At 37.9% G+C, this 27130-nt stretch overlaps 2 protein-coding genes across 10 annotated transcripts in view; one reads left to right on the top strand and one right to left on the bottom strand.

Moving 5' to 3' along the window:
- Positions 1-14975, bottom strand: part of PUS10 (pseudouridine synthase 10) — a 69540-nt gene extending 54565 nt beyond the window's left edge. The window contains exons 1-4 of one of the 9 annotated variants that reach the window (XM_057740606.1): positions 14747-14975; positions 10829-10969; positions 7997-8260; positions 7184-7270 (exon numbers count right to left, since the gene is read on the bottom strand). In XM_057740606.1, the coding sequence (XP_057596589.1) occupies positions 7184-7270; positions 7997-8260; positions 10829-10954 (477 nt within the window). In that variant the 5' untranslated portion in view covers positions 10955-10969; positions 14747-14975. The other 8 variants (XM_057740601.1, XM_057740603.1, XM_057740605.1 and 5 more) reach the window with 8 other exon arrangements.
- Positions 14710-27130, top strand: part of PEX13 (peroxisomal biogenesis factor 13) — a 32400-nt gene continuing 19979 nt past the window's right edge. Inside the window, exon 1 of the mRNA XM_057740610.1 lies at positions 14710-15080. Within this exon, the coding sequence (XP_057596593.1) occupies positions 14989-15080 (92 nt within the window). The 5' untranslated portion in view covers positions 14710-14988. The remainder of the gene's footprint in view (positions 15081-27130) is intronic.

Here is a 27130-nt window from a genome sequence, read left to right as displayed (position 1 = left end):
GGTGATCTCAGCAAAAAGGGTAATTGAGATGACTTCTCTATGTAAGAAGAGAAACCCAAATCTGAAATAGGCAGAGTCTAATTTAGAAGTTCCCTTTTTCTAAAACTTAGTCCACTAGGCCATACAGTCCTAAAACTGAATGAAAAAAAAAGAAAGCTTGACAAGCAACTCAACAGTTGGTAAGTAGCAATGTGATAATATGTTGCATTTGATGGGGAAATAGAAAAAGGATTTGCTTCATCTTGCATTCCTATTAATTCTGTTATATAACCATTTCTCACTATAAATTTTAAAGATGCAAAATGTGACAATTCATGAGAATAAGACCATATGAATTAAAACAATAAACTTTAAAATTTTAAGGCTGCCTCATGTTCTTAACACACCCTGCTACCTCTCAACCACCCACACTGGTGGGTTAGCCATAGCAACCTTTTCTTTCTTGCTGCCTCCTCTACCTACACTTAGCTGGTTCAGGCCAAGAAAAAAGCAAAGTTAGGAAGTAAACACATGCATCTTCAAGCATTCAAACATATGTCTGAATACTCTGCCAAGTGCATTCCTGAATCCAGTATACATTATATTATTGTGGTGGCTTTTAGAATGAGCCTTGCTCCTAGTCCTATTTCACCATGGCATCTCCTTCCCGGGAATATGATTTGTTCTTCCTTGCTACCAGGCTCAGTGATTTCAGGAAAGGGTTCTTGCTTTATTTGTTGGCCTCTCTGCACCTGTACCCTCTAATAGAGAGTTATTAAACCTATTCAATACCTGCTCTCACTCCCTGACAGCTGGACTAACCAGGTCTTGGGTTCTATACAGACCTTGACTAATCACATTACTCATCATTTCTCCCTTGGAACACACATCCCAATTGTAGACTGAGTAACAGAATCCTGAACTGCTCTCATGTCTAGTCCCATGTTCCCCCTGATGCAACAGCTTTGCCTGGATTTTATCCAAAGTTTCCCACTCGCTGCTCCTGAGGTGGGGCCAGTAAGCCAAACTCACAGTACAATATTGCCACCTACTGGACAATACTAGTAAAAATGAACCTAAAAGAATAGGACTTTAAACGTTAACTTTTTTTTCCCATTTTATTTATTTAATTTTTGAGGTACACCAAGTTCAATCATCTGTTTTTATACACATATCCCCATATTCCCTCCCTCCCTCGACTCCCCACCACCCTCCCCGTCCCAGTCCTCTAAGGCATCATCCATCCTCGAGTTGAACTGCCTTTGTTATACAGCAACTTCCCACTGGCTATCTATTTTACAGTTGGTAGTATATATATGTTTATGCTACTCTCTCACTTCGTCTCAGCTTCCCCTTCATCCCCCGCCCCCCCAAACCTCAAGTCCCCCCCCAAACCTCGAGTTCTCCAGTCCATTCTCTGCACCTGCGTCCTTGTTCTTGTCACTGAGTTCATCAGTACCATTTTTAGATTCCGTATATGTGAGTTAGCATACAATATTTGTCTTTCTCTTTCTGACTTACTTCACTCTGTATGACAGACTCTAGGTCTATCCACCTCATTACATATAGCTCCATCTCATTCCTTTTTATAGCTGAGTAATATTCCATTGTATATATATGCCACATCTTCTTTATCCATTCATTTGTTGATGGGCATTTAGGTTGCTTCCATATCCTGGCTATTGTAAATAGTGCTGCAATAAACATGATGGTACATGTTTCTTTGGGGATTATGGTTTTCTTTGGGTATACGCCCAGGAGTGGGATTACTGGATGATATGGTAGCTCTATTTGTAGTTTTTTAAGGAACCTCCAAACTGTTTTCCATAGTGGCTGTACCAACTTACATTCCCACCAACAGTGCAGGAGAGTTCCCTTTTCTCCACACCCTCTCCAACATTTGTTGTTTCTAGATTTTGTGATGATGGCCATTTTGATCAGTGTGAGGTTAAATGGACCTAATTGGAATGCTCATTTCCCATAAACAGAAGTTTAGCCTAATATTAATATAAGCCTGGGTTTTTCATTCTATGGTAATTTTAGTGTGGCAGTAATTTAATGTGGTGTGGAAGTTTAGAGGAATCACTCTAACCAACTATATGGTGCACAACTTCCTTATCTATATCTCTGCCAAGTAGTTGCCCAGCCTTGGCTTAAACATTCTGGTGACAGAAAACTCACCATTTGAAAACAGTCTATCCTGTTCTTGATAATCCTCCTTATAGCTGGAAATTACTCTATCTCTCCAGAAGAAAACCCCTCAAATATTTAAGCAGAGCAAATTCATCCCACTAAATCATCTGTTCTCCAAATTAAATAACCCAAGTTCCTCTGGCAGCAGCTCCTGTAACCAGGAGTCAGCTGTCTCCACCATTCTAAATGCACTCACGTATATGTGTGTTTCTATTGCTGCTATAACAAATTCCCACAAATTTAGTGGTTTAAAACACACATTTATTATCTTACACTTCTTTAGGTCAGAAGCCTGACATTGGTCTCACTGGGTCAATGGGGCCATATTCTTTTCTGGAGGCTCTAGGCTAGGAGGACATGTTTCCTTGCCTTTTCTAGCTTTCAGATTCTACTCATTTTCCTTGGCTCATGGCTCCCTCCCACTATCTTCAAAGTAAGCAACATTGCATCTCTCTGACCATTCTTCCACAATCACCTTTTTCTCTGACCATCACCTCAGCCAGGAAGGGTACTTTTAAGGACTCCCATGATTAGGTTGAGCCCACCGAGATAATTAAGGACAATCTCTTTATCTCAGCACCCTCAATCTTAATTACATTGGCCAAGCCCCTTTTTTTAAATTTAAGATATATTCACAAGTTTGGAGTATTAGTACATGGACTACAACAAAATGCCTTCTCACTGGTATTTGTTCCTCCTAAAGTAGAACATTCCATCTGAATATGGTACTCCAGGAATGGATAGCACCAAGTAAAGAAGAACTGTCACCTTCACCTTTTCAGATACTATACTTCTAATATCTGGACTAAAATCCAAAGCGCTTATCTAATCACACCCATAATTCTCATTATACTAACTAAAACCCCTAAACCTTGGCTATAAACAGTTCTTTTTTTGTTTAATTTTTATTGGAGTACAGTTGATTTACAGTGTTGTGTTAGTTTCAGGTGTATAGCAAAGGGAATCAGTTATATATACACACATATCCCTCTTTTTTAGATTCTTTTCCCATATAGGCCATTACAGAGTATTAAGTAGAGTTCCCTGTGCTCTACAGTAGGTCCTTATTAGTTATCTATTTTATATATAGCAGTGTGTATATGTCAATCCCAATCTTCCAATTAAACACAGCTCTTAAGCCACTCCTGCCTCATCCTTTACTTGGCAGTTGTTTTTCTAAACCCACGTATAAGAATGTATGTTCAATCCTGTTTAATTTTATCTTGTTAGATTTTCCCTATTCTTGAGATCTTTCTGGATCTCAATTCTAACAATTAACCTATTTGCTATATTCTCAACTCTGTGTCTTATACACCTATAGCGAGTGTTCCTTATCATCACATGTTCCAGCATCACTGACAGAAATCATGAACAGGTGTGAAAAGAGTCCTGCAGCACATCAGAAATCTCCCTGAAGTTCAGTGATTCTTGAATTTCAATATGTACACAACTTGTCGAGGAGTTTCTATGCCCCATCTCTAGAGATTATGATTTAGGAGGTCTGAGACAAGGCCTACCAATGTTTTCAACACCTTTCCTAAAGTGAGTTTCAAGTGGTTGATCTGCAGAGCACCTTTGGAAAAACATTGTCCCATCTGATAACCAGTCATTGATCAGCTCCTTTTGGGTATTACCAAAATCCACCCAACTGTCTTCACATCCTCCTCACATTTCCTGCCACTTTTTAGGAAATTACCATGAGGAAAGAAACCTGATCAAAGGACCAGCTGAATTCCAGTCATACTGGTGCTCCTGCACTTCCCTGTTCTACCAGCCCTGCTAGCCTCTAAAGGGAAGAAATGATACAGACATGATTTGTCCTTAGAAAACCTGTTCAGTGCATTGACAATTGAGTTTTCCTTATCCTCACTGCCCACAATTTACTCTTTAGTTCCTGATCTAGAATCTTGCCAAGCTTTCAGAGTCAAGCTCACCAGCTGGTAGTTAACAGAACCAACTTTTAACTTTGGAAAACTGGAACTGCCCTTAACTGTCTCCAGTCATTTGGAGAATTTGTGCTTTTTTTTGAGAATCTGCTTTTAAAAGCTCTCAAAGATCATGGAGGCTGCAAATTCTTTCTGAATCTATTCTGGAATGTAATTCATCCAGACGTGAACACCTGAACCCATTTGGAAATGCTTGACCATGTGGAACTTTCATTCTCTTTTACCAATGACCATTCTACCCTTTTCAGTTGAAGGTCATTTTCCTTGACAAGCAGAATAGGATTTCCAGAGCTCTGCTTTCTCTATATCATCCACCAGCAGTACCATCAGTTCCAAAAAGCAGATCTAGCCCTTTTTTCATCTCTTTCTTGCTCTAAACATAACTTTAAGCACCCCAAGTCTTCCTTAGCAATTTTTGCAAGCCTGTACTTAGAGATTTTATTTTCCAGTTCCCATTATTATAGATCTAAGCCTCCTTCCACATTTGTCTTAATTTGACTTCACCTTTCCTGTATTTTTTTTTTTTTTTTTTTGAAATTGATCTCAGGTTGGCAAAAAAACTTTAACTGTTGGCGTTGGATGAAACACCACATACGGTACATTAGGCTAGTCCTACTACTTTTGAAATTTTCCAAAGTAAAAAGTCATACAAATATATAAATACAAATGTTTATATAAATACAGAGAGAGAAAAGGGGAGAGAAGAAAGATGGTCTCCATTTCTTCTTCATTGGGATGTATTTTTCTCCCTAAACTTTCTTTCTCATGGGTTGGGACAATTTGTTTTGGTTTTTTGTTTGTTTGTTTCTGTTTTTTTTTTTTTTTCCTCACACTGCATGGTTTGTGGGATCTCAGTTCCCTGACTAGGGATTGAACCTGGGCCACAGCAGTGAAACTGCTGAGTCCTAATCACTTGACTGCCAGGGAACTCCCAGGGAAAATTTGGTTTTAACTAATTGCACTTTCTCTGAACCTCCCAATCCTTTTATCTTCCAGCCCAGACGTCTATGCCATTTTTCTTTGACCGTCTCTTCTTTTGGACTATTTGAAGTCTACATATCAAAAGTTTAGTATATATTCTAATTATGCCTAGTTCTCCCTTCCTATCAGGAACACAAATTTTAAAAGGTTATTAATTTTTCACTTAGGGGTAGATTAGTTCCCCCATTATCCTTTCGGACAGTGGTTCTCAAAGTGTGGTCCTTGTACCAGCAGCACCAACAACACCCAGGAGCTTGTTAGAAACACAAATTCATGGGTCCCACTGAGCAACTGTATCAGAATCCCTGGGGATGAGGTCTAGGGAACTCTCCAGTTGACAAACCACAACGCAGAAGAAACATGGCAGTAGAAAAGCACAAAATTTTTCTTCAAAATACAAGAACACTCTGAAGACGTGTAGTTTTTTTAAATTGGGATGAGTAACATATAAGTTAACTAGTTTGAAAAGCAATTTATATCCAGCTTGGCTTATATAACATATCTCAACTCTCAAGAAGTAAGAAAAGATGGCAGTAAAAGTAAGTAACAAAACATAATAATAAAAGAAAATGACAAAGTGAACCATAAGCACAATTTGCTGAAAATGTGTTGTGAAAATAGTATATTGCATATAAAACTGCAAACTTGTGAACAGTTATTATTATTAAGAAATTAATTGGTAAAAATATATTACTCATTAATACAAAGGAAAATGAGTCACAACACACTAAACTATGGAAATGTATTACTTCCCCAATCATTGGAATAATCATATATTTCTGCTAAATAGTTTAGTGACTAAAATCAGTTACAAAAAGCAAGAAGAGTTTGTGTAGAATAACTATTTTTTAAAACAGCATCTATTTCTAATACAAAATATAAATACTTCATAAGCATTCAACAAATATTGTTAATATTATTAAAATCATCACATATGTGGTAAAAATGGACAATACAAATTTTAATGTAAAAATATAAACTTTGAGGTGAAGAGTTTGGTAGTAAGATATATAACCACACTTAGAAAATATATTTCTTTTCCTACTTTTGTTAAACACTGAAACTTTTTGTGAGTCACTTAGCTTTTGGAAGTCTGTTTTTCTCTACCAAAATTAGACCCTGGAGATGACCTATCTGTGAGAAATGCACTGATGATTGACTAGAAATGACTTTTTGTTTATAAACCTCAGTATATCATCATCACCCTGTTTACGCTTCCATTTGCCCCGTTATCTTGTCATCAACAGAGATACTACTTAAAATCACTCTCCTCTTTTTCACTTCCCAGCTCTACTCTATCATTTATCCAGCCTAAACAAGCCTTAAGTCAGTCTTTAGACTTTTAGGGGCTAATAAACATACTCACCCAAAGAAAGTGATGGTATAAGATGCAAGGTGATGCTTTGGGATTCTTGGGGAAAAGATACCTCATATGTACAAATGGATGTGTTTAAAACTCATTATAATTTGAGATTACAGAGGTCATTCTCCCTGTACTACATTTAACAGTATTAACAAAGATAGTTCTGTGTTTTCACATCAGTTTCTACATACAAGAATGTTACAATAATGACTACTGTTGTTTTTTTACTTACCAAAGGAAAAAAGTTAAAATAAATACAAGGCTATTTCTGTCCCCTTTTCCATTGACTAAAAGAGGTGCCACCTTTTCATATTTTACTCTGGAAAAGAGAAGGCTCATCAAAATTAAAATGACCTTAGCCTAGGACCATTATAAAACACATACATCTGCCCCAAAAGATCTCTGAAGTCGTGGTCAAATCTCTTTTTCTGACCAACATTCCTCATACAGAGATAATATTCAATGAATGTTGCTATTAAATAAGGACCTTTAAAAAAGATGCAGTCCTGTGATGAATAAACTAACTTGAACCAATAATTCCTTTTTTCATCCATTCACTCAACATTATTGAGCAGCTATAATAATGCAATGCTTTCAGTCATTCAATACGTACATAAAATGTGAAAATATAATATAGTAAGGAATATTTACACTTCCCTATTTTTTTAGAAATTTCTATTGTGTACTTCACATATAGTTTTATGCATGTAAATGACCTTACCTCTCTTACAGATAGCTGTGGTGGGAAGGAGACTGACAATACCAAGTTGGTGAATTCAAACCCAGAGGCCTCAACCTTTTGGCACACCTAAAAAAGTATTATATAAAAAGTATTTTTTATTACATAAAAAAGTATTATATAAATTCCCAGGAATTGCTGAAAATTTTACACTAATCTTCAAAACATGAATTTTTGGTCCAGGAGATGACACTGCAAAACTTCAAAAGTTTTACCTTTGAGTAGGAAACTCTCACAAACATCCTGAAATCAAATATTTTCCAACTATGGCCCTGAAGACTGATATCACAAGGTGTCAAAAGAGCCAGGACTCACCTGCAGAACAATCTGTTGAATTTCAAAATACTTTTCTATTAAGTCACCTGATAATTCAGAAAAGATTTTAAACAAAATAATAGGCACTTTTGACACCTGGAAACAAAAACCAATCCCAACTTCAACCATGTACCTTCCATAAGACTGTAACACTTATCTTTTCTAGACACTAAAAAATAAGTTTTCTCTAACTCCTTAGCTATGTTAAACAGCAAAGGGAAAACTGCTGTATTTTTGTTCAATTGAACAGCATTCATAACTGAAATACATGGATACATATTTCATTAATTTTCAGACATGTTGTTAAGAAGGTACTTTGAGAATAGCATGCTTTTGTTAAAAAAAAACTAAGAAAACATTCTAACGACCCATTTGTGTGAAACAAGTTGAAATGAAGGGCATTGTTCCATTGGATATAAGAATTCTAGGCCTTAGAATTGAAAATCTTTACACATTGCACAATATTGGAAAAGAGTTTACCTTTTTAATGAACTCTTTTTCACAGAAATCTTGAAGAATTCCTAGGCATACATTGCATACATTTAAACTTGCATTCTTGGAAGCAATGCTTCCATCTTCAATAACCAAGATCTTTCTCTCTCCATTTTGACTCAGATTATTCATCCTATCAATCCCATCTTCTAGTTCTTGTAGTCGAATTTTCTTGGGAGGTGGGTTTGGAACTTCTGAAACTAATTCATCTTTTTCGGTTTCCAGAAACTTTTGTAGTTCATTGAGCAAATCCTGGAAAGTTAATTAAAAAAAAAAAAGTAATGACCCTTTGACAATGTCCTTAAGTGTAAGATGGAGGGTGAAAATTGATATATCACAGACTTATAAAATGTTGATTTGTATCAATTCTGGAGCAATCAATTAATTTTATTAGCCAGCACTGGCTCTCAGGAGAATTTGAAAGAGAATTATCTAACCCTTGTAATGTATGTGTGAATAATTTTTCAAAAGAGTTTCACACATCAATGAAGCTAAAATCCTAAATGTGAGATGGAAAGCCTCCATTAACAAATTTATCAATTTGGCTTGTAGTTCTGTTGTGAGGGTCATTTACTTGCTAATTTCAGCAAAACAAACAAAAGCAAAAACAAAAAACAACCAACTTCAATTCTAATTATTAAAAAATAGAAATGCAAACTGAATTTCCATCTATGCTAGGTTATTTAATAATCTCACAACCACTAAAATCTCATATGTACAATACTTAATATGAAATCTGAAAAATTAGACAGATTAGAAGTCTGTTAAGTAAAAATAATTTCAAGGCAATTTACTAAACAAACAAACAGATGCTGGCAATGCTGAAATTTGGCATCATAATTATAAACCATTTATAGGCATTAATTGAAAAAAGCCCTCTACTACACTCTGGTTTGCCTAATTTCTGTCATTCTTTGTTTTGGAATGTAAAAAGTGGCATTCTTTTCAAACCATTCTCATATTTTAGACATTCCACTCAATCTAAATACTCAGAGGACTTTTCTTCTGTTTTGTCTAAATTAGGCAGGTTTTATTATTCAGTTTTTGAATAAATATCCTTTTGAAATTCACTCATGTTACAATTTACTGACTCTAAAGAGAAAAATCTTTCATTCAAATAAATTTAATTCATTTTATTAAGATATGAGCTCTCCTATTAAATCTTTAACAGAGAAAAGCGTACTCATACACATATACACATACATGCATATTATGGCCCACACAAATATGTTTATTATTACCTAAGACCTATATTGTCAATATAATATAGTACAGATACATGTATGTGTACATATATCACATGAATAGAAAGTACCAAAATATATTTACCCAAAAAAAGTCCTCAGATGTTTTCATGTTTATTTACATAAAATGATACAAAAGGTGGTAACACTGTCTCTTTATATAATATATATTTTAAAACTTACAACATATGCATAAAATAATAGATTATAATGCACCTGAAAAAAGTTGTAAGGAAAGTTACACAAACACAATCTTATTACTTTATAGTCATTATGTGTATAAATGAATATAGATACATATATTAATCATCATAGCATATGTACCATTTCCAGTTTTCAAAGTGTTTTCACATACTTTATTAGATATTGTCCCTTAAAATCCTGTGAGGTGGATGTTATCATCATTCCCATTTACAGAGGAGAAAACTGAAGCTGGAAAGTGATGGAACTGGGATTCAAATCCATGTCTTCTAGCTCCGAATTCTAGGCTTTGGATTCAGAAAGACAGTTCATATCCTAGCTTGCTCACTTAATAGCTGTGTAACTTTGGGCAGGTTGCTTAACCTCTCTGTGCCTCAGTTTCTTCATCTGAAAATAGAGACAATTATAGTATGTACTTACCTAATAGGTTATTATGAGGATTATATGAGAGCTTGACATATAATAATGCTACATGAATACTGGATATAATTATTATTTCTAAAATAGTAGAAACAACTAATACATAGAAGAAATGACTGCTATGGCTAACTCCGGGGCAATTTTTTTAAATTATAAGAAACTGGGTTCATGTGTGTGTGTGTGTGTGTGTGTGTGTGTGTGTATTCATACTGTTTGCATAAGTACATATTTACATATATATAATTACTATCTGCCTCTGAAAAGAACATCACTATTAGAATAAAATATATTTCACAAAATGTTATATATTTTATATAAAATATTCCATTAAATGTCAAAGCTCTCTGTATATTACCATAAATGTCAAAGACCTCAGTATATTATTTTTGTTATTAATAGTAGTAAATGATGATATGCATTTTCTTCTAGAGAGTTGCAAATGCCTATTTGTAAATACAAGTGGTAATATATTAAAACAGAAAAACAAAAAAAGGCAACCGAACACGCAATGTTTCCACCTCTAGCACTAATGTGTGATATTCTGTCTAGTATTCTTTAGGAAAGGTCTATACAAACATTAAATACATCAGGGAATTGCTCCACAAAGATCCCTCTACATTAAATGTTAGATATAATCACTTAAGAAGGAACTTACATTTTATATGGTAACAGCAATTCCAAAATTACCATTATTGGTAACTATTTTATTATAGTTTTTAAAAAATTTAATGAAGAGTTATGAATAGATACTTGCCCCCAAATACATAGGTATTGATTTAAAAATAGAGACCCTTTCTTGAAAGGAAGGAAGGAAGGAAGGGAGGAAGGGAGGAAGGGAGGGAGGGAGGGAGGGAGAGAGAGAGAGAGAAAGAGAAAGAGAAAGAAAGAAAGAAAGAAAGAAAGAAAGAAAGAAAGAAAGGAAGAAAGGAAGAAAGGAAGGAAGGAAAAGAAATACCTTGTAGGGAAGTTTGTATGGTGCATGAAAATCCACACCACAGAATCTGAAGATACACCTTGGACAGGTACCAGTACTGAGCAACAACTGGGCCACATGCTTGTTTTCCACAGTCAGCGGAAGCATTTTAAATAACTACAACTAGAAAAAAAGAAAAAGTAAAACTAATGAGTATCTTTTGTGTTTTACTTTCACAGACAAATATAAGGTCACCTTTAAGGATAAAAATCTTTAAGGATAAAACATTTATATTTGAGGGATTTCCCTGGTGATCGGTAGTAAAGAATTTGCCTTCCAATGCAGGGGATGAGGGTTTGATCCCTGGTCAGGGAACTAAGATCCCACATGCCACAGGGCAACTAAGCCCATGTGTCACAACTACTGAGCTCACTCACCTCAACTAGAAGGCCTGCGTACCACAAAACTATAGAGCCCATGTGCCCTGGAGCCTGCGCACCACAACTAGAGAAGAAAAAACCCACACTCCACAACTAGAGAGAAACCTGCATGCTGCAACCAAAGATCCCGCATGCTGCAACTAAGACTCAATGCAGCCAAAAAAAAAAAATTATATTTGAAAATCACCATTTGGTACTCTCCAATAATGTCCCTTTCATTATATCCATACTGAAACATAAACTTATTAGAAGGGTCAGGTAAAAGTTTCTAATTGTCAAGGACTTTAACATTCTAGATTATGATAAAGTCCATCAACATAACTAAATCAATCAAAAGAAATAAAATTAATAAAAAATGGTTGTCTCTAAAGAGGGTAATGAAAACAAGAATAGAATGTAATTTTGCTTTTCATTTTGTACCATTTAGTATTGTTTGAGAATACAGCATAGTAAATTCAATACTTTCCTCTTAGAAATAAAAAATGAGTTTGCTAGAAAAAATAATCAGAATCAGTCTACATTGTGTAATACTTGACTGACCTTAATGATAGTTAAGCAGTCAAGTATTCAAAACAAAATGATCAGTAGATTCAAAAACATCACTTTTACTTTGATGAAATAATAACTAAATAACAACCAACTATCTGCAAAATGAGAAAAATCCGCTCCTTTCATACACAAGTAAAAACTCCAACAAAAACATATTAGGGACTTCCCAGTGATTAAGAATTCACCTACCATACAGGGGACATGGGTTTGATCCCTGGGCTGGGAAGATCCCACACGCGGCAGAGCAACTAAGCCCGTTCACCACAACTACTGAGCCTGTGCTCAACTGCCCGCCAGCTGCAACTATTGAGCCCACATGGCACAACCACTAAAGCCTGCACGCCTAGAGCCCATGCTCCACAAGAGAAGCCATTGCACTGAGAAGCCTGCATACCACAACAAGGAGTAACCCCAGCTCACCACAAGTAGAGAAAGCCCACTGGCAGCAAGGAAGACCCAACACAGCCAATAAATAATTTTTTTAATTAAATACAAAGTATTTTAGAGTAATTATTGCTTAAAACAAGTTGCTACTTTTTTGCTATTTCAACAAACACTTAGAAATAAATACTACATAAAGAATGGGCTCTTGTTGCCAGGAAGGTGGGGGTAATAAAAATTAAATTACGTAATCATTCTGTCTGGGGGGAAAAAGGTCTTCTGATTAATGAATCAGCTCATATTGCTTTAAAATGAGGAACTGGTGATATTTTATAAAACCATGATTGCATGGTAATGGTACTGAGGTCATATAGATAAAAGACTGTGGCACCTTTAATTTGTGCAGTTTCATAATTCAAATGAACTTGCTTAATATCTGTGGGAGGGTAAAGCTCTTAGCAACTGCTTACTATGAAGATGTGACTCTTAGAATTAGTTGGTGTTTTCTAACCCTTTAAAACCCACTACTTACTTGCAAGTTTCTGTTTGTGGCCACTTACCAAGAGTAGATCCTTGACACAAAATAGATAATTCTATGTAACTCATAACCATAAAAATAAGTTCAGCAGGCAGGATTACAGAAAACAGATTGCCTGTGGCTGGGTTCTAATTCAGGTGAATATGTGAGTTGGCAGGTAGGGGAAGGGAAGAAAACCAGGCTTGTCTGGATACACCAGTGAGAATTTTCAGACACCCAGATTGGGAAACACTGATTTAGGGTTGCTTAACTAAATCCAAGCTCCAGAAAGTACAGAATATGTGGAGAACACCCTCTACATAATGAAGCTCTGTGTGATCATTATTATTTACAAATGATCTGAATCCCTTCCTCCAGCCCATTTAATCTAACAGTTTGATGCTGAGAAGGGGTTGGGATTCTTTGAGGAACTGATTATCAGCATTTAAAGTGTATCCCTGACTGCATTCCCCTCACAGAGAAACTGTTTCTCTCTCGCCTTTTATCTTTTCTCCTCTTTTCCATTAGCTAAGGCCAAGGATTTCATGTAATTGAGAATTAACCTTTAACTCAGAAAGAGAAACAAATAAACCCTTCTAATAAATAAATCCATGAGCGAGCGCTTAAGAAGGACAGTTTGTATCGAAGATTTCCCTGGAGACTTAAATAGTTATTACAATGTATGCTTTTTTCCCCCTTTGGCTTAAAGACGATGTTTGTTTCTCCGTAGGTTCACTAGCATAAAGGTATCACTCTAGTCAATAAATGCCACATCATAACCTCCTGGAGCTAAAAAGTTACCAAACCTGTTCAGAATTAGGAAATCTTCTGTCTTAAGTAATTTGAAGAGGTCTTAATAAAGCAAAACAAAACCTTCTTCCGTAATTATCCTAGTAATCGAATGGACTTACAAACCTCTCAAAATCATTTTCACCTAGCAACAATCTAGCGACTTCCTAAGCGCGTTAACATTATTAGGAGAAAATACGTTATGCCTTAAATCTGGTTGTTTCATCTTGATGTACAGCGCTGAAATGACAGGATTTCATAAGACATCAGAAATCAGTTGATCCATACCAGATTTATTATCTTTGAAAGCAAGCCCGGAGAAATGCACCCCGTACTGTAAGGTTTTCATTGTCGGTTGCCTTTAAGATAATTGCTTTTCGTTTACGTGTTTACTTTACACAAAGAACTGGAATATATCACTGCAACAGAACCTCCTCCCAGGTGTCCTACGGGGACTGCTCCACAAACCAATGGTAACTAGCCCCGTCTCTCGTTTACGAGAGAAGAGGATGGTTTTTCTTTTCAACTCTCAGACAATTACAGAAACTATTTATTGCTAATAGGCCAGGAGCAGACAAAATAACCAGGCTGAGTCTCACATCCCGGGATCTTTTAAAACTCATTTTCATACAGAAGAGTGTCATTCGTCTTGTGGGGTGGGGGTGGGGTGTGGATTTTTAAAGGAGGCTTTCATAACTTCATCGCACCACCACTCAGCAATGGAATCTACTCTAGATTTCTGGAAAGTTCATCCCCAGGTCTAACCTCGAGTCTTTCCTCTGGCCAACCAGTCAAGTCCCAAAAAAACTTCCCACTCACCCCTCCTGGCTAACAAAGACTCTCCCACAGGAAAGAAACGATCTCCTCCATCCACACCTCTCCGGCACCCAGTCCGCACCCCCTCACCTCAGACCTCCCTGCCTCACCTTCTCCCACCTCGCCGGAGCCTGAGATTTAACCCCTTCCAGCCCTCAGAGGGAACGGGGAAGACTAAAGACAACGCACCTATTGAGTCTAGCAATTCTGTTCCCCGAGGAAACGAGAGCTTTAGAACGAAAGTACCAGCTCCCTCACGCGAAGATTGAGTGAACGCTCCCCTGCTTCTCTGCAGGGAAATCAGTCAAGATGCCTGTCGGGCCGCCACGCACCCCGCATCCCTCGCAGATGGAAGGCTGCGTGGGGCATTACTCCCGGCCGGTGCTGGAGTCGTCGCAGGGAAGCCTCCTTGGGACTCTGACGTCTAGGACATTGTAGACGCCGCCAGAAACATCGATGAGCCCTTACCCTCTGTTTACAATGGAAATTCTTCCTAGGGCAAACAAAAAGAGAGCGTTTCTTCCCATGGGTTAGTGGCATCCTCCTAGGCTGTAATCCCGGCCAGCAAAGCACCACAAGCTACAGCCTGACTGCAGGGGAGGGCCGGGTGGAGGGCTCGGCACTCTGCATGTTGTGCCTGGCGCCCAAGCGGCTGGTGTCGCGGGGCCTGGAGAGTCCCAGAGCAGAGCGGGAGCCTAGAGGAGGCGGAGATGGCGTCCCAGCCGCCGCCTCCCCCGAAACCCTGGGAGACCCGCCGGATTCCGGGGGCCGGGCCGGGACCAGGACCCGGCCCCACTTTCCAGTGAGTGTGCAATTTTTCAGGCCGCGAGTTTTGTGGGCCGGAGCGGGGACTTGGCAGGAGGCGGTTGAGGCCGTTGTCGGGTGTTAGGTGTCCCCACCCCCTCTCAACCGGCCCCCACCCCCACCCCTAGCCTTAAGGGGCTCGAAGTGCTGCCGGGGCGCCTGCAAGCGGAATTTCGGTGTCAGACAGTTGTTTCTGACTCGGCCGCTCCCGGTAGCGACGTTTTCCGGGGGCGGGGTGGGGGGGGGTGGGGCGTCTGGACGCCGGTACTTGGAAGAAAGGGTCCGGTACCTGTCCCTTCTGTTTTCGGGACACCCTGACTGAACTGCTCGACTCTTCCCCCCGCCACCCCCACCTTAGAGGGTTAGACTTGGATCCGTAGCAGGTGAGAGAGGCATTTCCCCAGCCCCGGCTCCTTAGAGAGCAAAGTCTCTCTAAAGCTTTTAATCATCTCTAGACAAGTTGGTGAAAGCCCGAAAGGTCACTTTTACGCAACTGCAACTCAGGCCTGTGTACTCTGCGTTCTTTTCCAGCATAACTCAGCAATGTTTCGGATAAAGGTTTGGAAAAGCAACTTGAAAGCGGGAGTTCAAAACTGAGGCCTATGAGTGGCCTTAGTGTGCTAGATAGAAAGACTTAGGCTTTCTAAGGCCTGTGGGGTTTTGTTTGGTTTTAATCAGGGTTAAATGGACCTACAACTCGAAAAGGGTAAAATAGAATAAAAGAGAAGATTATCACAGTCTTGTGTGTTTTGTGTTGGGTGGATCTGGACATCTTTTTTTTTAAATTTTTTATGTTGGAGAATAGTTGATTAACAATGTTGTGTTAGGTTCAGGTGTACAGCAAAGTAATTTAGTTATACATGTACATGTATTTATTCTTTTTCAAATTCTTTTCCCATTTAGGTTATTATAGACTATTAAGCAGCGTTCCCTGTACTATACAGTATGTCCTTGTTGGTTATCTGTTTTAAACATGGCAGTGTGTACATGTCAATCCCAATCTCCCAGTCTAGTCCTCCTCCCCACTCTTCCCCTGTTGGTAACCATAAGTTCTGTTCTCCAAGTCTGTGGATCTGGACATCTTACTTCAGGTGGTGAGACTCGAATGTCAGGTCGCCTACTATGGGAGGTTTACTTACACAGAAATCCCCACCATACTGGAATGTATTTCTGCTGTGTTCTGAAGTCTTATAATCTTTTATTAAGATGTTTGAACACAATTGCTACTTTTTTTAGCAATGATAGGTACATAAGTAATAAGCTTTAATTATGCTGTTAAGCTGGGATGACACTTTCTGCTACCTTTTTTTATGAGTGGTTTTACTTTCTTTAAAAATTCAGACTGCTCTTTAGAAGAGAGAGGTTTTATTCTTGCATCTGTTAAAGTTCTGTTTATGTAAAATTAACCATTTTCCCACTTTTTAAGAAAATGTGAATTATTTTAAATACCTAGAGAGTGGTAGAGAGTAAGATGATAAATACTTATGTATTAGCTCCCAGCTTTAAGAAATATTTTTTTAATTAATTAATTTGGTTGCACTGGGTCTTAATTGCAGCAGGTGGGCTCCTTAGTTGCAACTCACCTGCTCTTAAGTTGCGGCTTGCCAGCTCCTTAGTTGTGGCATGCATGTGGGATCTAGTTCCCTGACCAGGGTTCTAACCCGGGCACCCTGCATTGGGAGCTTGGAGTCTTAACCACTGCACCATCAGGGAAGTCCCAGCTTTAAGAAATGTTAACATTTTGCCAGATTTGCCTCAGATCTTTTAAGAAATAAAAATTAGAGCAACAGTTAAACCCTCCCGTTCTTCTTCCCTACAGTAACTACTGTTCCTATTTGGTTTTTAGTGTACACGATGTTTTTTTGTTTTTGTTTTTTTTATTGGCTGTGTTGGGTCTCTGTTGCTGCGTGTAGGCTTTCTCTAGTTGCAGAGAGTGGGGACTACTGTTTGTTGTGGTGCTTGGGCTTCTCAGTGCAGTGGCTTCACTTGTTACACAGCGTGGGCACTAGGCACTCGGGTTCAGTAGTTGTGGCACATGGCTTAGTTGCTCCTCGGCACATGGGATCTTCCCAGCCCAGGGCTTGCGCCCATGTCCTGTGCATTGGCAGGTGGCTTCTTAACCACTGCACCACCAGGGAAGTCCATACACAGTGTTTTTATACTTCAGTATTTAGCTTTGTGTGTACATTACATATGTGTATATGTATATATTATTGTTGATATATTTTTAAATTTTTTTTTAAAATTTTTTGGCTGTATTGGGTCTTCATTGCTGCTCTCGGGCTTTCTGTAGTTGCTGCAAGCGGGGGCTACTCAATGCTGTGGTGCGTGGCCTTCTCATTGAGGCTGCCTCTCCTGTTGTGGAGCACAGGCTCTAGTTGCGTGGGCTTCAGTAGTTGTGGCACGTGGACTCAGTAGTTGTGGCTCCCGGGCTCCACAGCGCAAGCTCAGGAGTTGTGATTCACAGCTTTAGTTGCTCCGCAGCATGTGGGATCTTCCCGGACCAGGGCTTGAACCCATGTCCCCTGCATTGGCAGGCAGATTCTTAACTACTGCGCCACCAGGGAAGCCCTATTTTTAAACTTTATGTAATTATATTCAAATTGTATGTGTAATTTGCAAAGTATTTTTCCACTAAGTATTATTTATTTTGAGATTTATCTTGTTCGTTCATGTAACTGTACTGGCATACCTGGCAGATATTGCAGGTTGGATTCCAGGCCACTGCAATAAATCAAATATTGCAATAAAGTGAGTCACGAGTTCTTTGATTTCCCAGTGGGTATATAAGTTATGTTTACACTCTACTGTAGTCTATTAAGTGTGCAATAGCATTTTGTCTAAAGAAAAGATGTACATACCTTAAAGATACTTTATTGCTGAAAAAAATATGCTAACCATCATCTAAGCCATCATCAGCCAGTTGTACTCTTTTTTGTTGGTGGAGAGTCTTGCCTCTCTGTTGACTCATTGGAGATGGTTGCTGAAGGCTGGGGTGAATGTGGCCATTTCTTAAAATAAGACAACAATGAAGTTTGCCGCATTGGTTGACTCTTCCTTTCTCGAACATTTCTCTGTAGCATGCAGTACTGTTTGATAGCATTTTACCCACAGTAGAACTTCTTTCATAATTGGAGTAAATCCTCTCAAACCCTGATGCTGCTTTATCAACTAAATTTACATAATAAATTTGCTGTCATTTCATCAGTCTTCATGTCATCTTCATCAGGAGTGGATGCCGTCTCAAGAAACCACTTTCTCTGCTTATCCATAAGAAGCAGCTCATCATCCATTAAAGTCTTATCATGAGGCTCCACTTCTGTTTTTAGTTTTCTTGCTATTTCTACCACATCTGCAGTTACTTCCTTCACTGGAGTCTTGAACCCCCGCAAAGGCATCCATGAAGATTGGAATCAACGTCTTCCAAACTCCTGTTAAAGTTGGTACTCTGAACTCGTCCCATGTATCACAAATGTTCTTAATGGCATCTACAATTGTGAATCCTTTCAGAAGGAGTTTCAATTTACTTTGCCCAAGTCCATCAGAGAAATCACTATCTATGGCAGCTGTAGCCTTATGAAATTTATTTCTTAGATAATAAGACTTAAAAGTCAAAATGACTCCTTGATCCATGGGCTGCAGAATATTGTGTTAGCAGGCACGAAAACAACATTAATCTCATTGTACACCTCCATCAGCTCTTGGGTGACCAGTTACATTGTCAATGAGCAGTAACATTTTGAAAGGAATCTTTTTTTCTGAGCATTAGGTCTCAACAGTGGGCTTAAAATATTTGGTAAACCATATTGTAAACAGATGTGCCGTTGTGCAGGCTTTGTTGTTCCACTGATAGAGCCCAGGTAGAGTAGATTTAGCATAATTCCTAAGGGCCTTAGAATTTTCAGAATGGTAAATGCGCATTGGCTTTACCTTCTAGTCACCAACTGCATTAGCCCCTAAGAAGAAAGTCAGCTTGTCCTTTAAGGCTTTGAAGCCTGGCATTGACTTCCCTCTAGCTATGAAAGTCCTAGGTAGCATCTTCTTCCTATAAAAAGCTATTTTGTCTGTATTGAAAATCTGTTTTTTAGCATAGCCACCTTCATTAATTATCTTAGCTAGATCTTCTGGATAACTTGCTGGAGCTTCTACATCAGCATTTGCAGCACTCTTATGTTATGAAGACAGCTTCTTTCCTTAAACCTCATGAACCAACCTCTGCTAGCTTCAAACTTTTGTTCTGCAGCTTCCTCACCTCTCAGCCTTCACAGAATTGAAAAGATTTAGGGCCTTGCTCTGGATTAAATTTTGGCTTAAGGGAATGTTAATGGCTTTGATCTAGCTAGACCACTAAAGGGTTCGGTCTAGCTAGACCACTAAAACTTTCATCATATCAGCAATATCAGCAATATTTTAGCAATAACGCTGTTTCACTTTATCATCTGTGTATTCACTGGAGTAGCACTTTTAATATCCGTCAAGAACTTTTCCTTTGCATTCACAACTTGGCTAGCTAGTGCAAGAGGCCTAGCCTTTGACCTATTCTGACTTTTGACATGCCTTCCTCTCTAAGCTTAATCATTTCTAGCTTTTGATTTAAAGTTAGAGACGTGTGACTCTTCCTTTCACTTGAACACTTAGAGGCCATTGTAGGGTTATTAATTGGCCTAATTTCAACATTCTTGTGTCTCAGGGATTAAGGGAATACTGAGAAGAGAGAGAGAGAGACATGGGAGGAAAGACTGGTCGGTGGAGCAGTCATAACACACATGTTTATTTTGACAGTTTGCTGTCTTATACAGGTGCAGTTCATTTTGTCCTAAAACAACTAGAGTAGTAACATAAAAGATCACTGATCACTGTAACGAATATAATAATAGTGAAAAAGTTTGAAATATTGTGAGAATTACCAAAACATGACACAGAGACACGAAGTGAGCAAATGCTGTTCAAAAAATGGTGCCAATAGATTGGCTTGACACAGGGTTGCAACAAACCTTCAGTCTTTAAAAAAAAAAAACACACTCTCTGCAAAGCACAATAAAGCAAAGCATTATAAAAATGAGGTATGCCTGTAGTTCGTTTTAATTGCCATATGATATTCTGTTATATAAAAGCAAACTATTTGTTCTATTGTAGCTATTAGAATATTAGTTGTTAAATATCCAAAGCTACTGCAGTGAACATTCTTGTGTCTTTCTTCTTGTGTACATTTTTTTCCAAGTGGTTTTCTGCAAAGAGAGTCACAAGGCGGAAGGGTATGCCCTTATTTTCGAGTACTACACCAAGGTGCACCTCGAAGTGGTTGTATACCAATTTTTACATTTTCACTAGCAAGGTATTCTGTTTCTCTACATTTTTTCCAACACTTGATGTTATTTTGTAGTACTGTATTTGCCAGCCTAATGGATGTGAAATGGTATTTAATTTGCACTTCTCTGATCAGTAATAAAATTGAGGATCTTTTTGAATGTTTATTAGCCATTTGAAATTTTTTTTGTTGATAATCTTTGCCCACTTTTATGTTGGCTTTATCTTTGCTTATCAGTTTGTAGGAGTACTCTATTGTTTGTACTGATCCTATTTTGTTTTTATCTTTCAATTTATAACTTGTCTTATTGCTTTATTTACATTCATATTCATTTTTGTTGTACAGATATTTTAATTTTAATATAGCCAAATTTTTCATATTTTATTATTTGTGCTTTTTCTGTCTTGGTTAAGAAACCCTTTCTACCTCAAATCAGGAAAATTTTTCTCTGCATTTTCTTTTAACTGTTCTTTTCCCATTCATATCTTTAATCTACCTGGAACTGACTTTGTTGTACAAAAATTAATGTGAAATAGGGAGTTGAATTTTTTTCCGTGTGGATAGCTTATTGTCCTAGCACCATTTATTGAGTAGTTTATTCCATACTACTTTACAGTGCCATCTATAAAATATCAAGTTTTCCTAAATGTGTGCTTCTGTTTAGAGTATGATATGTTCTATTTCTCTATTTATCTATTCTTATGCTAACACCATACTGTCCTTATAATAAGTTTTGGTATTTGGTATGTCAGAATCCTCCACACATTGCTATTCTTCATAATTGCCTTTGTTACACTTAGCCTTTATAAAAAGACTTATTGGGATTTTTATTGGAACTTTATATTTCATTGGAACTTTTACGTAAAGATCAAGTAAATCTTTTCATCCATGAATATTGTGTAAGGTGCAGTTGGTGAGAATTTTGACCTTTTTTGCCTTAAGTAATGTTTTGTAATTGTTTCCATAAAGTCCTTTCCCATCTTTTATAAGATATAGATATTATATCCAGCATAATTTTAGACTCTTAATTTGTTCTGAGGGTTTGGCTGAAATTCTTTTCAGTCCCATGTTGACAATCCTGTCATTTACAAATAAGCCAGCATAAATAGCCAACATCCTTGTATTGGTCCCGACTTTCATTGGAATGCATCTCAAGTCTCACTATAGATTATGATGTTTGCTTTTTGTTTTTGATAGATATCCTATCAAACTTCTATCTCTCTGCCTTGCTCAGATTTTTATTATAAAGGGGTATTAAATTTTATAACTTTTCTGCATTTGTTGGGATAATTATGTATTTTTATTTTAATATGAAAATGTGGTTTATTACATCAGTGTTGACTCATCCTTACATTTGTGGATGAACTCTGCTTAATTTTGATTTTTTTAAAAACATACAATGCTGAAATCTAATATTTTAAGATCTTTGCATATGTGTTCCTAATTGGCCTATAATTTTCTTTCTTTGTATTATGCCTTTCTGGTTTTGTATCAGAGTTTTATACTACAGAAAATTTTCTGTTGAGTCTAGTTTATATTCCTTTATAGACTGTCTCCTCCTTAGCAGCCTTTAAGGTTTTACCTGATATCTTGGTCCTCTACAGCTTTATAAGGCTTTATCTGGGTTCAGACATTCAGATATATATATGTACATGTATATATTTTCCTCCTGCTCAGCAGCTACAGTGTTCACGCTCAGTACCCACAGTGTTCAATCTGAGGATTCATATCTTTCTTTCATTCAGGAAAACTCTCACCAATCCTATCTTTAAATATTGTCTGAGCACTGTTCTTTCCCATCTCTTCTTCTGAAACTACTATTAAACATATCAGGAATAGTTCTGCTACAAATAACAATATCTGACTTTCTGTGCTTTGGACTATAGAGACATTTATTGTTTAGTTGACAAGAAGTCTAGAGATTTGCTAACTCAACATTGTCATCAAGGGACCTACATTTTTCTTGGCTTCCTTTTTCTCTGTCACCTTTCTGACAGTTTCTGTCATCTCTGTCTTACTCTTGCTTCTTCTAAAGGAATCTTTTTTTTTTCCTCTGGCTGCTTGCAAGATTTTCCTTTTTTTTTTTTTTCTCAGTAGTTATACTTTGCTGGGCTTCAATATATTTTTCATTATATTATTTTTGGTGGGATTCATAGAGATACTTGAATCTGACTTGATGTCTTTCATTGATTTCAGAAAAGGCTCAACCATTATCTCTTTAAATATCATTTCTACCCATCATCTTTTGATTTCTCTGACTCCAGTTATGTATATGCTCTATATTTCACTATACACTCCATATCTTACACTCTTTTCTGTATGTATCCTTTAGTTACTCATGCTTCATTCTGGGTATTTTCTTCTGAACTCTCTTCTAGTTCACCAGTATTTTTCTTTCGGTGTGTCTAATCTGATATTAAACAAATCAGTTATTGAGTTCATAGTTTCAGGTATTTTTTTGTTTGTTTGTTTTAGAATTTCCATTTGGTCCTGCTTTATAGTTCTTATTCTCTGCTGAAAATCTCAATCTTGCCTTTTTTCCCCTTGAATATATGTAGCATAGTTGTTTAAAGTCTCTGCCTGGACTTCCTAGGTGGCACAGTAGGTAAGAATCCGCCTGCCAATGCAGGGGACATGGGTTCAATCCCTGCCCCAGGAAGATACCACATGCTGCGGAGCAACTAAGCCTGTGTGCCACAATTATTGAGCCTGTGCTCCAGAGCCCATGAGCCACGACTATTGAGCCCATGTGCCGCAACTACTGAACCCCACACGCCTAGAGCCTGTGCTCTACAACAAGAGAGGCGACCGCAATGAGAAGCCTGCGCACCACAACGAAGACTAGCCCCCACTCGCTGCAACTAGAGAAAGCCCGTGTGCAGCAATGAAGACCCAACACAGCCAATTAAATAAATAAATAAATAAAATAAAAAATAAATAAATTTATAAAAAAAAAACTGAAGTCTCTGCCTGATAACTCCATTATCTGTATCCGTATAGATCATTTCATATTGTCTGATGTCACTTTTTTTTTTTAACATGTGGTTTTGTCTTCATAGAGGCTCAATTATTTTTTAGTGAGAGCTGGACATTGTATGCAGATAATTTAAGGTGATTTGAGGCCTAGGATGGTCTCTTCCTCGAGAGAGTTTTACTTTTGACAGGCACTTTGGGCCACTAGCAGTCTAGGATCATATTAATAATTTCAAATTTGAGCCAACTCGAAATTGTGGTTTCCAGTTTCTGCCAGGGCTAGTCTATTTCTTGTTAACCTTTTCCCCCTTACATCTGGCATATGGCCATTTAAGGTCCCAGTCTGAAGTGTGGGCATTTAACTTTTCCCTCCTTTGGGGCTCCTGAACTCTAGTTTTTGTCTCCTTAGCCCAGAGAGTCTATTAAAAGCACTGCTCAGCTTCTCATCCTGTCAGCCATCTCTTCTGGAATTGGCTCTCTTCCCTTGAGAAACATCTAAAATGGGCTCTGTTTTCTCTTACTTCTGGATCTTGACTCTCTAATTCCTCAGTGTCTTGTTCTCTCATGTTTTAAACAGATAATTTTATATTTTCTCTAGCTTTTCTAATTGTTTTCTGTGAGAGGGTTGATCTGATTACCTAGAATACCATTACTTGAAGTAGAATTCCCTGAGTTCTATATTTCTAATCTGTTTCTTAGTGTTCAACAACTAATTTTCTTTTTGTCTCATAATTACAAGATGCCTTGTGGCTGTGGGTGTTGTATATAAGATTTCTAATGAAATTTTTTTCATATTTAATGGTTTTCTTCAATTTTTATTTCACAGATGTTATTGCTACAGTTATCTCTTTGACTTTTTTAATCATCATTCAGTCTCATGAGTTCTTATTCTGCTTATCTCTTTGACCATTTTAAACATATTTAGAATATTTGTTGAGCTGTTGTATGAAATTAGTTGTTTTTTGTTAGTTTTGTAAGTTTGGTGTCTTACTGTTTTTATTTCTTCTTGTGTGTAGTATTTTTGATATGTCCATTTTGAGTAGGAATTTTGGGGTTGTTTTGTCTCCTCTTTCTCTTCTACATTCAGCGCTCTCTGGTAGGTTTCCTCTTGCTTGTACCTCCCTCTCAGTACCCACTCTCCATCTGAGAATCTGGTATAAAAATGGTGGTTTAGATTAAGGATATCACAGCTTAAGTCATGGAGTCAGTTGTTAACTTGTTTCATTTCCTGAGTTTGAAGCTTTATCAGAACCTTCCCCCATTCTTAGTTTTGTAACTTTCTAAAAATCCTTAACTGTTGTGAGCAAATTTTATAATCTCTTTGACCACTGTCAGCAAATTTTATGAGGCAAGGTGGCACTTCCCAGTCCCCAGCCTCAAGCAATGAACTGGTTTCATTTGAGTGGAGCACTTACACTCAGAGCTGCTTCTTCCAAACCTGAATACACTACAGTATTTGGTAGTCCGCTGACCCTTTTTAAAGTCTTTTGGTTGTTGTTTGTTTCTTTTTAGATGAGCAAATTCTTTGAAAGGAAATTTTTAAAAATTTATTTATTTAGGCTGTGTTGGGTCTTAGTTGTGGCACACCAGCTCTTCACTGCAGCATGTGGGCTTCTTTCTAGTTTTGGCGTGCAGGTTTTATCTTCTCAGTTGTGGCACTTGGGCTCCAGGGCACGTGGGCTTTGTAGTTTGCAGCACACGGCTCTCTAGTTGAGGCACGCAGGCTCAGTAGTTGTGGCATGCAGGCTTGGTTGCCCCGCAGTATGTGGGATCTTAGTTCCTGGACCAGGGATCGAACCCTTGTCCCCTGCACTGCAGGACGGATTCTTTACCACTGGACCACCAGGGAAGTCACCCTTTTAAAGGTTAAAAGACTTTGTTTTAATGTCTTTTTGTGATGTGATACAATCTGAGGCAAACAACTTCGCTCATAAATTGTGCTTGCCAAAATCTTTAGATCAAACCTTTAGATGCATACTTTGGTTTACCTGGAAATATAAAGGATAGGGGTACAAGTTAAAAAACATTTGTGGGAAACATAAATCCAGAATGTGGGACATTCTAGAAGAAAACTGGCTGGACTCTTCAAAATGTCCAGGACATTATTGTTCTGTTCAGATGAGAATAAGGACACAACCAACCAAATGCAATGTGTGAGACTTAATTGAATTTTTGTTTCAAAAAAACAACCTGAAAAGACATTTTGACTTTTACAACTCAATGATAAAAAGACAAATAACTTAATTTTTTAAATGGGCAAAGTCTGTGAACAAACATTTCTCCAAGGAAGATCTAAAACTGGCCAATCAGCAAATGAAAAGATCTTAACATCATTAACCATTGGGGAAATGCAAATCAAACCCACAGTGACAGACTTCCTAGGTGGCACAGTGGGTAAGAATCTGCCTGCCAATGCAGGGGACATGGGTTCGATCCCTGCCCAAGGAAGATACCACATGCCATGGAGCAACTAAGCCTGTGAGCCACAGCTACTGAGCCCATGTACTGCAACTACTGAAGCCCACGCACCTAGAGCCCGTGCTCTACAACAAGAGAGGCCACCGCAATGACAAGTCCATGCACCACAACGAAGAGTAGCCCCCGCTCACCGCAACTAGAGAAAGCCCGTGTGCAGCAACGAAGACCCAACACAGCCAATAAAATTAATTAATTAATTTAAAAAACCCACAGTGACGTACCATTTCACACCCACTAGGATGGCTATAGTAAAAGAGACAGATAATAAGTGTTGGCAAAAGAGAAATTTGAAACCCTCATGCACTGCTGGTGGGAATGTAAAATGGTACAGTTGCTTTGGAAAACAATTTGGCGGTTCTTCAAAGGTTAAACAGAGTTACCATATGACCCAGCAGTATCACTCCCAAGAAACGTGAAAACATATGTTCACACAAAAATTTGTACATAATGTTCATAAAAGCATTAATCATAATAGTGCAAAAGTGGAAACAACCCAAATGTTTTATCAACTGAAGTATGGATAAATATAACTCAGTAGTAAAAAGGAATGAGGTGGGGACTTCCCTGATGGCTCAGTGGTTAAGAATCCGCCTGCCAATGCAGGGAACACGGGTTCAAGCCCTAGTTTGAGAAGATCCCACATGCCACGGAGCAACTCAGCCCATGTACAACAGCTACTGAGCCTGTACTCTAGAGCCTGAGAGCCACAACTACTGAAGCCCGCACGCCCAGAGCCTGTGCTCCACAACAGGAGAAGCCACTGCAATGAGAAGCCCATACACCACAATGAAGAATAGTTGCCACTCTCCACAACTGGAGAAAGCCCATGCACAGCAACAAAAACCCAAATAATACAATTAATTAATTAATTAAATTTTTTTAAAAAAGGAATGAGGTGCTGATACATACTACAACATAGGTGAACCTTCAAAACATTAAGTGAGAGAAGCAAGTCACAAGATACTACATATTGTATGTTTCATTTACAGTAGATCCTCATTATTTGCAGATTCAGTATTTGCAGACTGCTACTCAATGAAATTTATTTGTAACTGTAAAATTAGTACTTGAGGCATTTTCATGATCTTTTCAGACACACATAGAGCAGTCAAAAATCTGAGTCATCTCTCAGCTGAGGTTGAAGAAAAAGCAACATTCTGGCTTCTCTTTTCGGCTCTCATACTATAAACAGGTGTCCTTTCCAAAATCTTTTAAGTGCCAGCCACATTTTTCACATTTTTGTTGATGATTTCACTGTCTTAAAATGGCCCCTAAGCATAGTGCTGAAG

This window comes from Hippopotamus amphibius, chromosome 7 (assembly GCF_030028045.1).
Source record: "Hippopotamus amphibius kiboko isolate mHipAmp2 chromosome 7, mHipAmp2.hap2, whole genome shotgun sequence".
NCBI classification, from domain to species: Eukaryota; Metazoa; Chordata; class Mammalia; order Artiodactyla; family Hippopotamidae; genus Hippopotamus; species Hippopotamus amphibius.
This window is presented reverse-complemented; position numbering and strand designations above follow the sequence as displayed.